Source organism: Canis lupus, chromosome 15, assembly GCF_011100685.1.
Source record: "Canis lupus familiaris isolate Mischka breed German Shepherd chromosome 15, alternate assembly UU_Cfam_GSD_1.0, whole genome shotgun sequence".
In the NCBI taxonomy this organism is placed as follows: Eukaryota; Metazoa; Chordata; class Mammalia; order Carnivora; family Canidae; genus Canis; species Canis lupus.
This window is the reverse complement of record NC_049236.1, coordinates 26,923,175-26,939,390: the sequence shown is the minus strand read 5'-3', so window position 1 is coordinate 26,939,390 and position 16,216 is coordinate 26,923,175. Positions and strand designations below refer to the sequence as shown.

General features: G+C 33.8%; 1 protein-coding gene across 18 annotated transcripts in view; it reads right to left on the bottom strand.

Moving 5' to 3' along the window:
• The window catches only part of LRRIQ1 (leucine rich repeats and IQ motif containing 1), a 214,825-nt gene that overhangs the window by 142,443 nt on the left and 56,166 nt on the right, over positions 1–16,216 (bottom strand). For all 18 annotated transcript variants that reach the window (XR_005370433.1, XR_005370432.1, XR_005370429.1 and 15 more), the window contains one exon: positions 13,895–13,988. Coding sequence is in view for 10 of the 18 variants with exons in the window: in XM_038558582.1 (XP_038414510.1) it covers positions 13,895–13,988 (94 nt within the window). In the remaining 8 variants the exon portion in view is untranslated. The remainder of the gene's footprint in view (positions 1–13,894; positions 13,989–16,216) is intronic.

Genomic DNA, 16,216 nt, shown 5'->3' with positions numbered 1-16,216 from the left:
TTACTGTGAACCTCCAGTAATCAAGACAGTATGGTACTGGCAAAAGAACACACAAATAGATCAGTGGAACAGAAGAGAGAGCCCAGAAGTAGATCACCATAAATAGAATAAACTAATCTTTGACAAAGAAGCAAAGGCAATACAATGGAACACAGGTAAATGATATTAAACAATTAGATAGATATCTACAAGCAAAAATGTGAATCTAGACACAAACTTCACAAAATTTAACTCAAAATGAGTCACAGACCTAAATATAAAATGCAGAATTATAATACTCCTAGAAGATAACACAGGAGAAAATCTAGATGACACTGGATATAATGATGATTTTTTAGATATTACACCTAAGACACAACTCTTGAAAGAAATAACTGATAAGCTGGATTTCATTAAATTTAAAAACTTCTGCTCTGTGAAATGTCAAGAGAAGGTGAAGACAAGCCATAAACTGGGAAAAATATCTGATCAAGGGTTCTTATAAAAATATAAAAAGAAATCTTAAGACTCAACAATAAGAAAATAAACATACTAATTAAAAAATGGGCTGACACCTCACCAAAGAAGATATACAGATGGCAAGTAAGCATATGAAAGATGTTCAACATTATTTGTCATTAGAGTATTGTAAATTAAAATAACAAGATACTAAACAAATAAATAAACAGTAAGATACAATAATAAGATACTGTTATACATATATTAGAATGTCCAATCCAAAAAGCAGACAATTTCAAATGCTGGTGAAGATGTGAAGAAACAAAAACTCTCTTAAAGAAACAGAAACTCTTGTGAAGAAAAGGAAACTCTCATTCATTGCTGGTGGAAATGCAGAATCAGTGTAGCTACTTTGGAAGGCAGGTTGGTATGTTGCAAAAGTAAGCATACTTTTACTCTAATCCAGCAATGTGCTCCTTGGATTTATCCAAATGAATTAAAAATGATGTCTGCACCAAAATCTCCACACAGATGTTAACAGCAGGTTTATTTGCAATTGCCAAAACCCAGAAACAACCAAAATGTCTTCAGTAGGTAAAGGATAAGTAAACTGTGTTATATCCATACAAAGGAAAATTATTTAGCACTAAAGAAATGAACTATTAAGCCATGAATAGACATGGACAAATCTTAAATGCATATTACTAAGCAAAAACAAAAACAAAAACAAACAAAACCCAATCTGATAGGGCTACATACTGTATGATTCCAACTACATGAAGTTCTTGAAAAAAGGAAAACTATGAAGACAGTAAAAAGATCTATGTTTGCCAAGTATTAAGGTGGAGGATAGGATGAACAGGCAAAGCACACAGCATGTTTAGGGCAGTGAAGCTATTTTATATAAAACTACTACATAATGGATACATGTCATTATACATTTGTCAAAACCCATAGAATACACAATACCAAGAGTAAACCCTAAAGTAAAGTATAGACTTCGGGTGATGTGTTGATGTAGGTTCATCAATCATAATAAGTATACTAATTTGGTGCAGGATGTTGATAGTGGGGAAGGTTGTCCATATGTGGGGACAGTGTGTAGGTGGTATTCTCTATATTTTCTGCTTAATTTTGCTAACATAACCCTCTCTAAAAAATGAAGTTTTTAGGGCAGGCCAGGTGGCTCAGCAGTTTAGCACCACCTTCAGCCCAGGGCCTGATCCTGGAGACCTGGGATTGAGTTTCTCCCTCTGCCTCTCTTTCTCTCTCTGTGTCTCTCATGAATAAATAAAATCTTTTAAAAAATGAAGTTTTTAAATTAAAAAACAAAACAAAACAAAACAAACACAGTTCCTAAAAACTAAATGAAGGATGGCAAGATAAGATTACTAAAATGCAAAAGTTTAAGAAGGAAAACCCCAGTCAGTTATTTCTTCTACCTACATGATATAGTCAGAGTCAATATCTCCATTTATACAAACACAGTTGTAAAGTATAATTTTATATATTTACATAAATACATATAATTTATATTTTATATATTTATGTATAATTTATATATAAATAAAGGAAGTGGGGTCTATTAAGGGACAAATGCCAATGGTCAATAAAGTCATAACACATTGCTACCTATAGTTATGATCTTAATAGTCTTAGGTTTAATAAAAGATAACCACGAGAGGTATAAATACATCTCCTTCAATTAAAACACAGAAAGAAAAGAAGAATCCCACAGTTTTTCATTTATTGGGGACACATGATTAATTTCTCACCCTCACCTCCCTTTACTCTCTGAAAAATAATACCTTTTTTTCTTATAGGTATTTAAGTAAGGAAAGGGAACACAAATAGATTTTGTTCTTCAAGATAATTTTCAGATGTTTTACAATGTTTAAGAATGTAAGCTAGTTAAGAAAACTTGGGTTCATCACTCATTTGACTAAGATCAAATGAAAATTTAGGCCTATGTATTTTAAACTTTCTTAAGGCTTTTTTTAGGCTTGAAGCTACCAATATTTCTCATATAATAAAAAGCCACACTTACCACAAAAGGTTAAATAAGTAGCATATATTTGTTTTTCTGTTTTGATTCATTTTAAGATGTGGTTCAAAAGCAAAATGCTAATTAAGATAATAGCTATTCATCACAGGGGTGATGAAGTAACCAGAGGTAATTACATAGGTACAATATTAAATATAACATAAAATTTTTGACTGAGGCTATCATCAAAGCAAGGAAAGGTTAATCTCTGAAAATGAAGCTGGTAATAATTAAAATATAACAGAGAGATTAACTATCTATATTCTATCCAATTAAATTATTTTTACTTTACTAATGAAGCTACTTTGCATTCTAAATATCCCTCAAAGTATCCAGTCAACTTTTCTTCAAGACATGACTGTAATGTCAAAATAACTTATTTATAGCTATAAAATGACAGATATGAAATAAAGATGATATTTTTTTGAAATGTGATAATAAAGGGCATTAAAAGTTAAAACTGTAAGGGTGTTCATACATCCTAAAAGAGATGCTCTAATCTTATTAATGATCTTCTTTCTTTAGATCATATCTTCTAAAATATAGAAAAGCAAACATAAGGCTTTAATAAAGATGAAATTAGCCCCAGATAATATCCAACAGTTCTAATTTTTTGGGGTACAAAACCAATTTCTGTCTGATATCTTGGTGTCCAGAGTGGACCTGACCAGAGAAGGAATGAGGTATGCTAATAGCAGGCTTTGGTCTTTGAATAGTTATATCTTAGAAGGAAAATTAGATAAATCAGATTTTATTATTGTAAATTGGACATCTTAAGAGTTAGGTAAGGCTTATTTGTTTATTTCTATTGTACAGTCATTTCTGGTTAAACAAAACAGTAAGCTGTTGGACCTAAACAACTTTTCAACAGGATCTTGGACCTACAGTGATAGTGCAGATGAAGTGACACTTAAGACCTTGAAGAGCTATCTTTCAGGGCTCATTTTGTCTAATTGAGGAGGTGTCAACAAAAGGAAGAAAATACTCATGCTGTTATCATGAGAGCCACAGCGTCTCATGTCTCTATTTTTTATCTTAGTTACTCTCTAAATCCACAGGGATGGAAATTCAAGGCTAGATCCTTCTATGTGTGTCTTTAACGCTGCGAGGCAGTGTCTCTGAAAAGAATGTCCTTGAACTACTGTTATCAGTAGTACCTGGGATGCTTTTTAATTTTTTTAAATTTTACTTTAATTTATTGCAATATATTATTTTGATCAAAGCATATAAAGAAAATTTGACCTCATACAGATATGGTGTTGGAAAATGGAAGAGTATTATTTTGGGGGCTGGAAGAGAATTTTAGTACCCCTTTCAGATCATTGAAGATAGTCTTTTGTGCCACTACACCAAAACTTAACAAGTAGTAGTTTATTAAAGGTTAATTGCAATGTGGTACCTGAAACCATACTGATGAATATTTTGCACTCCGTTATCTTACAGTCCATTGGTTTATTCCTAATTTTGAACCCATCTTTGATGCATGCATGATTTTGACCCCATAAGCCCCCTGAAAGGGTCCTGGGATCTCGAAGGAGTCTTCATTTTTTTCCTTTTTTTTTCCCCAATTATTGCTTCTTTTTAAAATTTAAGTTCAATTGCTTAACATATAGCGTATTATTAGTTTCAAGGTAGAGTCCAGTGAGTCATCAATCTTATACAACACCCAAAGGTCATTCCAGCACATGCCCTCTTTAATGTCCATCACCCAGTTACACCATCCCCTACCCCCCTCCCCTCTAGTGACCCTCAGTTTGTTTCCTATGATTAAGAGTCTCTTATGGCTTGTCTCCCTCTCTGATCTTGTCTTATTTTTCCCTCCCTTCTGCATGCTCCTTTATTTTGTTTCTTAAATTCCACATATGAGTGAAATCATATAATTGTCTTTCTTTGACTGGCTTATTTTGCTTAGCATAATATCTTCTAGTTCCTTTTTTTTTTTTAAATACCCTCTAGTTCCATCCACTCCTTGCCACTGGCAAGATGTCTTTTTCTTTCTTTTCTTTTCTTTCTCTTTTCTTTTCTTTTTTTTCTTTTCTTTTCTTTCTTTCTTTTCTTTTCTTTTCCTTCCTTCCTTCCTTCCTTCCTTCCTTCCTTCCTTCCTTCCTTCCTTCCTTCCTTCCTTCCTTCTTTCCTTCCTTCCTTCTTTCCTTCCTTCCTTCCTTCCTTCTTTCCTTCGTTTTATGACTGAGTAGTAGATTCAGTTATCCCAAAGACCTCTGTTGGTGGGTTCTGGGGAATTTTCATTTTTAAAATAGAGCCTTTCTTATGTACCTTAAAGAATTAAGAACCACTGCATTGGGAAGAAAATAGACTACAACAGAGTTGTGAGTTGTGATAAAATCAGAGATGTGTGGGGGGGGGGTGCCTGGGTGGCTTAGGTGGTTAGGGTTAAGCATTTGACTCTTGGCTATCAGGTCATGGTCTGAAACTAAGCCCCTTATCAGGCTCTAGGCTCAGCAGAAGTCCACTTCCCCTCTCCCTTTCCTGCTGCCCCCCTCTTCCCCTGTCTTGTGCATATGCCCACATATGCTTTCTCCTCTTTGTCTCTCAAATAAATCTTTAAAATGTATATATATAAAATAAAATAAATCAGAGATGTTCTGGGTTACACTTAGAAAAACAACTCTGTAGTTCTAATCATTTGGAAATTGTCCTACTTAAAAGCTTGTAGCATGCCCTGTATGTCAGAGAATTTGCTAAAATAAGAGTTACTACAGGCCTGGACAGTTATATTCCAATGATCTATTTACTGATTATCATTACCATTGGTTTTACATAAATGGTATGAAAGATTCTTAGAAAAGTATTCTTGTAACACTGAAGTTACAGAGTGCATATTGAACCAGCTTTCTATTCAGAAAAAACTAGTGACAGGGGCGCTTAGGTAGCTCAGTCACTTAAGCATCTGCCTTCAGCTCATGTTGTGATCCCAGGGTCCTGGGATGGAGCCCCGCCTCTGTCTCCCTGCTCAGCTGTGAGTCTGCTTCTCCTTCTTCCTCTGCCCCTCCCCCTGCTTGTGCGCTCTCTCTCGTTCTCTCTGTCAGATAAGTAAAATCTTAAAAAAAAAAAAGAATTGATGACAAAATGAAGAGCCATTTTAACTAAATAATTTAATATAATCCTAGAAGTAAAAATAAAAGAATTTGCTTTATTAGATTAATGGAAAGATCAATACCTTACCACCAGCATATTATATTTAATAAAACAGCTCTTTATGCTCTGGACAATGAAAATAATGAAAAATAAATATATGCAAATATAATACAGGATATTAGGTTTGTTTCTAGATATTGCAAGTGGCACTATGTGGAAGTTGTTTGGATGTTAACCAACCAGATTAGCAAGGGGCAAAATGATAATTTTGTCATCAAATACTATATTTTGGATATGGTGATTGATATAGATATCATCATGTACAATAGTGTAGCTACATGTAATAATTATAGACAATGTGGATCTACAGTCTTGAATTTTTACATCAAAAATATTTTGATATTACATACATCACCTTTATATAAAAAGAGTTTCCAAACAGTTGGAGTGAGAATATTTGAAACTTCTTTGGATATAAAAGTTCAGTTTGTTTGGCTTTTTTTTATTTTTTATTTTTTCATTTTTTAAATTTATTTTTATTTTTATTTATTTATTTTTTTTGGTGGAGGTACAGGTGCGCCAGTACACTGGGAGCCCCCTTTGGCTTTTAAAGAGTATGACAATATCTTGAAGTTTTGATTTATATGATAAACATCCAGATTAGATTCAGTGTTTTATGTTAAACATTGTTTGTTTGTTTGTTTATTTATTTATTTATTTATTTAAAGGAATGGTTCTCAGATCTGTATAAATTAGCAGTGCAATGAGCTGGCCTTAAGTGCAAATGCAGCCTTATGAGAGTCTATGATGAATATAGTAGATAGTACTGTAACAAGCTGATTCATGTTGGAAATGAAGTATAAGGATACTGTGAGATCTCAGCATTAGTTTTTCCAGCTGGGTTCCTCCGGGCCAAGGGCTGAATCAATATTTCATTTAGTGAAAACTTCCTGGTGAATATTCTGTCGCTTAAGAGGCTCTATTAATCATTAATGAATGAATCACATTCCCAAAGGAGATTCCAAACTGAGTCTGTAGATTAAGTTTTAAAAAGAGGTTTTTTTTTTTTTTTAGCACATCAGTTTTGTTCATGTTATCACTGGCCAGACATGAAAGTAAGAAGCCAATTGGGAAAATCTATAACTAATCCCTTTGTTGGTATCAAGGGGTTATGTAAAGTTCATTGGAACACACTGCTTAAAGTTTGACTTGATCTTTTCATTAACGAATCCATATTTTATAGATTACTAGATTTTAAACCCTTTAGATAACTGAATCTCTTCTTAAAGTTATGAGAGGAGAGCTGTATTAGGCCAACTGATCAAAGTGAAATTTGATAAGCAAAGTTTTCAAGTTGCTATTAATCTAGTCCAGTAAAGTTCATTTAAACATAGAAATTATAACTAAATAAATGTTTATAATATAAATACCGTATTTTTCTTTCAATATTATTTTTAATTAAATATTTTCTTTAAAACTGTAAGATATTATACTTAGTAGTAGAGTAGTGGTAAAATGTGAATATTTATCTTTATATATTTAAATAGATTTATATCAATATTTTTTACTGTGAGCTTATTTTATTCAACAAACTAAGTATTTATTGTTCATGCAAAAAACCATAAGTAAAGATTATTTGGGACACAGGTTTATTTCTAGTTATTGCAACTGGCAACATGGCAGCTATTTGAATGGAAATTTAGATCAGCAAGAGAATCCATGTTTATTTGCACCATGTCTAATTGAAAAACCATGTCCCCTAAAGAGCTTGCTCTGTAAATTGGGCACAACCACCTATTTTTGTTTGTTATCATATATCTGGTCTGTATAGTAACTGAGGAAAATGAAGATATCCACCTAAAAACAACCCATTGGGTATTTTCCTTATAAATAATACCATGTGCCAAGCGGAGCCTTTTGGACACTCCAATTTTCTGTAGTAAGTTTCACTCTAAGTTTTGCTTTCTAAAAATGAGGACCCAAAGGAGTGCCTGGTTAGCTCAGTCAGCTGAGCATTTGACTCTTTATTTCAGCTAAGGTCATGATCAGAGTCCTGAGATCGAGTCCTAAATTAGGTTCTGTGCTCAGTGTGGACTCTGCTTGTCCCTTTTCTTCTGCTCCTCCCCCAGCTCATCTATGTTTTTTTCTCTCTCTCAAATAAATAAATAAATAAATAAATAAATAAATAAATAAATAAATAAACAGATAAATAAATAAATAAAATAATAAAAATGAATAAAAATGAGGACCCCAAACCTAGGGAATAGTGTTTTGAACCTCAGTGTAAGGAGGGACGCCTGGGTGGCTCAGTGGTTGAGTGTCTGCCTTTGGCTCAGGGCATGATCCCGGGGTCTGGGATTGGGGCTTGCATCAATAATAAGATCAATTGTTAATTTATAGGTAATAATACTTTCAATCACTAAAATAAAATTTAAAAAATTCAATAGAAACTCAGAGGGCCTGAAATAAATTTTTTCAACCTTTGACATGTTGTACTGTAAAATTCTATAAGGTATTCCTTCAATAAATAATTTTGGTCATCTATGACATATACATATATATCATATACATATGTATCATATATACACACACAGTTTATTTGGTTACCTAGGAAAATAAAAATATCTATGTAAGAACAACCCATCAGATATTTTCATTATAAATAATATCACCTGGGCAGCCCAGGTGGCTCAGCGGTTTAGCGCTGCCTTCAGCCCAGGGCGTGATCCTGGAGACCTGGGATCAAGTCACACGTCGTGTTCCCTGCATGGAGCCTGCTTCTCCCTCTGCTTGGGTCTGTTCCTCTCTTTCTCTCTCTGTGCCTCTCATGAATAAATAAAAAAATATTAAAAAAAAAATATCACCTGCCAAGCAGAGCCTTTTAGACATAATTACTCTTCTTTTTGTAAAGAAGGTAACTCACATTAAAGTCACTCTTCCAGTTCTAAACTAGAAAGATCTGTACAATAATCTGGGACTACTTCCACTACTTAATTTTAGCCACTTTTTAATGCCTGGACCCTCTAATAACATTTAATTTGACCATTTTCCCTAATCTTTTATTACTTCACTGCTGAAAAAAAGTTTCCCAAATCCTATTTTCCTTTTCATACAACTATTCAAAATTTCTCTATAGCTTCTTAAAAATAATGGCTAATATTTATCAACTGTGCTATATGCTAGGCACTAATATAAAATGCTTTTATGGAATAACATATTTAGTCCTCACAAAGACTGCTGGCCTACTCTGATGCTGATGTTCTTCTCTACATGTTCTGGCCTCTTTTGCAATTAGTTTGGCCTTATGACTGATTACAGCCAGTAGAAAATGTGACAAGTGATCAATGCCACTTTTTTTTTTTAAAGATTTATCTATTTATTCATGAGAGACAGAGAGACAGAGACATAAGCAGAGGGAGAAGCAGGCTCCCAGTGAGAGGGCCGATCCTGGATCCCAGGATCATGCCCTGAGCTGAAGGCAGACAGACGCTCAACTGCTGAGCCACCCAGGTGTCTCTCAATGCCACTTTTGAGAGCAGAGTTGTTAAATATCAGTTGTTCATTCCCTGTGGTTTCTTCCCATCTCTCTCACCAGAATCTACTACCTAAAACAGTCATATTATATTGAAGTCATACAACACAGAGCCACAAAATGGAAGTATCCCGAGTCTGAGTCTGCTTACATTAGACAGGCTGAACTCATCACATCAGACTCAATATAAACAAAAAATAAACTTCTATTGTATTAAACGACATAGATTTCTGGGTTTGTTATGTAGTACAACCTATATTACCTTAATGAATAAATCCTGAGGTAACTATTCTTATTATTATATCCATTCTATAGATAAAGACACTGAGACATAGCTAGATTAAGTAACTTGTACAAGGCAAACAGCTGGGAAGTGGTGGAACTAGACATGCACCTGAGCAGTTTACTCACAAGGTCTATACATATATGTAGCATCCTACAGGCTCTCTCCATGACCACTGGATAAAGGAGACCTTTAGCATACGAGGCCCTTTACAATTTGTTAGCAATAGATCATGTGAAACAGTTAAGCATAGTATTTAAATTCCAGGCTTTAGAACTCAAATCCCTTCGTTGACACTCACATCATAACTGGGCAAATTACAAGGAATCCAAGCTTTAGTAAATACCTCTGTAAAATCAGAATGATAATTATAGAACCCAACTCAGAGTTGCTGTGGAGTAATATGTGGATATATCGCCCATTCTCTGACCCACTGTAAGTGTACACACTTGATTTCTTACTTCCTTCCAAAGGTACTATATCCACTTTACATCTAAATAGACCAAAACCTAACCTTGCCTATCATATTTCCTCCTTTTTGTAGATATTTTCTCCATAAGAAATGCTTTTGTTTTTTCCTTTTAACTTGATTTTAAACCTTACCAAACTTTTGAGGTTTAACCCAAAGTTTGTCTCTTCGGGAATGATAGTTTTTCCTGGTCACACTAAATTAAGGTGGGATTTCTAAAGCATATCTGTTGCCTACAGTAGTCATCTGACACTGGTATTAGGTACTGAATCTAACAGTTAAAGAGCACAAACTGAAGCTTGATTACATCAAATTCTGGCTCTTCCACTAGCTAGCTGTGCAACCTTGGGCATGTTATTTAGCCTTTATATGATTGTTCCCCCACCTGTAAAATGGGAATAATAGGTAGCAATTTCATCAGGTATATTGTGAATATTACATGAGAGAACAATGCTGGATTCAAAGTAAACACCATGACAGCATTTGCTATCACTATTAGCTGTCATGGCTATCATTTCTGCATATATTTTATATCCCTATCAAGATTATAAACATGCTTTGAAATCCCGGAGTGCACAGAATTTCCTTTAGAGTGTCTAAAATGTTAGGACATTGGCTGGAGGTAGTAATCATACACTAAATATTTGGTGATGTAATAAGAGCCCATAGTGTGGTTAGCCTTGACATGGAAAATAGTAGATTTCTGAATGTTTACCATGTTCCATGAATTGTTACCAACAAAACGTGTATTATATTCAATTATCATTACTACCCCATAAAATAGGTACTATTATTATCCTCATTTTACCAGTGAGGATTCAGACACATAGGAAAGTTGTTACTTGTCATATCATACAGTATGGGGCAGGAACAATTTAAAAACACAGTGATTTCCAAACATTAGTGTGCATCAAATCATGCAAAAGGCTTGCTGAAACACCAGTTTACTAAACATCATCCCCTAGTTTCTGATTAAGTGAGTCTGGGCAGTGTCCAAAATTTTGCATTTCTAACAAGTGTCCAAGTGATGGTGAAGTTGCTTGTCTAGGAAAACATCTTTGAAAACCACTTCACTGGGCTGTAGTCTTTCCTCTTTACTAACAGCTTAAATTGCACCTGGAAATAGATGTTTCTAAAGTAGAAATTGACAAGTTCTATTCTAAAACATGTAAAAACATAACAATTTCCTTAAAAAACAGTGTAACTTCAGAAATTTATGTGGAAACTGAGCTTTAAAGAAAATATAAAACTAGATTTTCTAGCAAAGATAATAACTCTTCTGTGATACACAGGCTATCAACAAGTAGCAAATTACACAGTTATTTGACTTGGTATAAAAATGTTATTTATTAACCAAAGATCAATTAACAAATTCATAAAAAATCAATATGTGTAGAAAAAGAGTGTCAGAGGTTTGCAATGGGCTCAGACAAGGGAGGGAAAGAGACTACCTCCTAGATATTCTTATGTTGTTTACAAGTGGATATAGTTAGATATAGAAATTTTAAACATCACCAGATTATTGATTCTTCTGTAAGATACATTCCTTTGGAAGTCATCAGAACCAGGATCTTCCTGGCTATGGCCACACATCACAGGAATGTCAAATCACGACAAAGACTCAACTGCTTCTTCCCTAGGATCAGATGTCACAACTTTCTTTTCAATTATACATTCCTCCTTGTCTATATTTGATTCATAAATGTTGTATTTTCACTGTCTAATCAAATTGATAGGATTTACAGATTTGATCCAAAGTCTGAGGATTCTGAAGTAAGTTTTCCCACCTGAATTTCAGTACCTATTTTCCTTTCTCTGTACTTAGTGTGTTGTCAAACTTATCTTGCAAAATTAGGCTATAGGCCCTGTCTAGTCTTAGCTTGTTCTATCTTGATGTGCCCATGACTTGACATGATATAAATGTCAAATGTACAATAAATCATGTTAGACTATCTTACAAATGCATGCTGCTGGACATAAAGAGAGACAAAAGTTTAGGTCAGAATCATCAGCAATATTAGAAAACTAGACATATGCAAAGTCTTTCAGAATTCTGGGATTTAATTCACTTGGACGTGGGTAAATGATTAATGATCTGAGGATGTATGAGAGAAAACCACTTAAGGCCAAAGGCAAGAATTAGGGGGAAGTAAAAGATAGAAAAATTATTGGAACCCATCTAGGGCTGGAAGTAATTCATATCAGCCAAAGTTGAAAGGGTATGTATTTTAGGTACCAGAGAGAAAACTCAGAAATTCGGTGCCATAGCAGTAAAGCTAAACTGGCAATAGACTCAAGATTTCTTTGAGACATCCCTAACAGAACTTAAAAGCAAGCTTTAAAAGCATCTCACCAATTTTAAGTAACTTATTAGCTGCACATCAGAAATAAAATAGATGTTGCCTAAAGAAAAAGAACCAAATTAAGAAATCAACAGCATAAAATTTGAGGTGTCCAGAAAACAATAAAAATTGATCCAGTATGCAAGAATCGGGGATATATGACCCAGAATTGGGTCAACAGAAATAGACCCCCAAATGATACAAATGATGAAACTAGCAGACAAGGATTTTGAAACAGCTATTATAAATACTCTTCATATGTTCAAGAAGATTCAGGAAAACACAAGCATGATTTGGAGAGAAATGGCAAATGTTAAAAAAAAATGAAACTTCTAGAGATGAAAAACATAGTATCTGAACTCTGAACTGATAAAGTCTGGATGGGATTAACATCAAAATAAATGTATAAGAAGAAAATATCAGAGAACTTGAAGATACGGCAATAACTATTTAGAGTGAAGTACAGGCAGAAAAAAAAGTATAAAATACATAAAAGAACAGATCAATAGCAACTTCTAGAATATATCAAGTGATTTAATATTGGTGAAATTGGCATCCTAGTAAGACAAGACAGGAAGGAGGCAGAAAAAAATATGTGAAAAAATAATGGCCAATTTTTTTTTAAATTTTATGGAAACCTCTAATTCATCAGATTCAAGAGATTCAATAGATCTTAAGATGAGTAAATCTATATAGAACCACAGCAAAACACATTATAATAAAATTACTGAAAACCACTTATAAAGAGAAAATATTAGGAGTGCATGACTTAGTTAAGTATGTCTTCAGCTCAGGTCATGATCCCAGGTTCTGGGATTTAGCCCCAAGTGTTGGGCTCCCTGCTCAGCAGGCAGTATGAGTCTCCCTCTCCTTCTCCCTCTCCCTCAGCTCATGCTCTCTCTCGCTCACTCTCTCAAATAAAATACAATCTTTAAAAAAAAGAGAAAAAATATTAGAAGTCTCCTAAGAGAGTGTTGGTAGACTCTTCATCAGATAACAATGAAAGCCATAAAAGAGTGGAGAGATATTTTTAAAGCCTGGGAGAGGCAACTGACTGCAAAGGAGCTTGAGGTAATTTTTAAGGTGATTAAAATGTTTAATATCTTGATTGTGGTTGTTTACACCATATTCATACTCATAAACAAAACTGTGGGATGAAAATTATCTCAAAAAAGCTCATGTAAAAAAATGCTGGTCATTTTGCGGGGGAAATGGTGTTAGCATAATAGGAGAATTCAGGTTAGAAAAACTTATTTAAAGAAGAAAATTCATTCTAAAAAATTACAAAATATTTCTCTTCTATTATATCTAGGTACTGCAATATTTCAAAGAGAAGCATTAATTCATATATGCTTATAATTCATACTTTAACAGATGCCAAATATCTCTTTTAAATGTGTTTTCTAGAAATACAAGCCCCAAGTTAACATCATACAAAAACTGTCATATAATCAACGATATGGATCAAAATAATTATTTTAAATTTGTATTAGTTCATACATGTGCAAAATTATTTGAGGTTGAAGACAGTTTTTAAACTAATATTGCAAAAATTTCTTGTTTTGAATAGCATTTAAATTATTTTTATTGACTTTTCCTAAGCAATTAATATGCACAGAACAATTTTCATCAAATTGTGTTTTCTGCAACTATAATAAAGTATATAATAGGGTGCAACAAGGTTTTTTACCTCCAGTCTATTTCTTGAAGAAGTGGGTTTCCAGTGAGAGACAATTCATGGAGAGAATAGCATGCATCAAACCATCTAATGGCACTTGTAAGATCTATAGAAAATAAACAATAATAATCACTATGAAAGCTAATACATAGAAAAAAATAATCATAAATAAATGACCATTTATTTATTGTTTAGATATTAAGGAAAGCAACAAAATTATTTATTTTGCAGAACACAGTATGCCTTTAAAAAGGGATTATATTAAAAACACAGACTTTGCTGTTAGAATATATATTTCTCCCATTTAGCAGCTTTGTGAACTTCTGTAAACCATGCAATTACTTTGTGATTCAGGCTTGTACCTATCTTATTAGATCAGGGTTAAATGAAGTAATATGTGTAAAGGGCTTAGAACAGTTTGTGCCAGATTGTTAGGAGAAAATCTAAAGAAGTGGAATCTAAAGTAATAAGTGGTAATGTTGAACACATACCTAAATAGAATTACACAGACCTATTTTACTTTCAAAAGTAAGAATAGTAGGATTTATCCAGGTTACATTGCAGAGTTAGTTGTATTGAATTGCTCTCCCACAGAAAACTATCACAAAACTGGACAATACATATGAAGCACTTGTTTTTAAACCTGACTCTAAGAGATGGGAGACATATATGGTAAGTCTACAATCATAGTGGTTTTCTGTCTGAAAGCAGTTTACTACTTCAGAGCAATAGAGACCAAATTAAAAAGCTCTTTTGATGAATGAAGAGACAAAGATGAGAACTAAAGCTGGAATTTATGATGAAAAGTACAAGAAGAAGCTGCTGTTGTGGGGAAGGAACTGGGGGAAGAAGTCTGTGTGAAGATTCACCACAGGTCCATGGACAAGTATGAGGAGTTACATACACAACCTAGCAGAGATCACCAGCTGTAGGGCTAAAAGCTGAATGACAACAATAAGTTCATGAAGCAGTAAGACATAGGGGTCTCTGCCCAGCCAAAATGAGACCTAACTGTAGCTATTTAGAGATGACATGATATATAGAAAACCCTAAAGACTCAATCAAAAAACTATTAAAACTAATAAACAAATTCACTAAAGTGGCGGATACACAATCAATACGCAAAACTCTGTTGGGTTTCTTTACATTAATAATGAGCCATCAGAAAATGAAACTAAGAAAACAAGCCCATAAAGAGATTAAAATACCTAGGAATAAATTTAACAAAGAGGTGAAAGGCCTGTATATTGAAAACTGCAAGAAACTAATGAAAGGAATTGAGGAAGGCAAATAATGGAAAGAAATGCCATGCACTAGATTGGAAGAATCAATACTGTTAAAATGTCCATACCACCCAAAGCAAATATACAGATCCAATGCAATCCTTATCAAAATTTCAATGGCATTTTTCACTGAAATAGAACAAACAATCCTAAAATTTATATAGACTCACAAAAGACTCTGCAGACCCAAAGCAATCTTGAGAAAGAACAAAGTCGGAGGCATCATGCTCCTCGATTTCAAACTATATTACAAAGCCATAGTAACTAAAAAACAGACATAGAGATCAATAGATCAGAGACCTCAGAAATAAACCTATGCTTATATGTTTAATCAATTTATGACAAGGGAGCCAAGAATATACAATGAGGAAAGAACAGTCTCTTCAATAAGTGGTGTTGGGAAGTCACATAACAAGAAATGAAAGTTGACCATTGTCTTACACCATACACAGAAATGAACTCAAAATGATGACTTGAATGTAAGACCTAAAACCATAAGACTCATAGAAGAAAATATAGGTGGTAAACTCCTTGACAAGGGCCTTGATTCTTTTTAATCTAACACCAAAAGATAAAGCAACATAGGCAAAATAAAGAAGTGGAGCCATATCAAATTCAAAGCTTCTGTACAGCAAAGGAAACCATGAACAAAATGAACCCATTGAATGGGATAACATATTTGCAAATCACATGTCTGATAAGGGTCTAATATCCAAAATTTATAAAGAACTCATACAACTCAATAGTAAAAATCTGATCTGATTAAAAAACAGGCAGAAGATCTGAAAAGACACTTTTCTTTTTAAAAAAATATTTATTTATTCATAAAAGCACAGAGAGAGAGGCAGGGACATAAGCAGAGGGAGAGTCAGGCTTCCTGTGAGGAGCCTGGTGCCTGATCCTGATCCCAGGATCACAAGACCATGCCCTGAGCCAAAGGCAGACACTCAACCACTGAGCTACCCAGGTGCCCCTGAATAGACATTTTTCCAAAGAAGACATACAGATGGCCAACAGACACATGAAAGGATGCTCAACATCATTAATCATC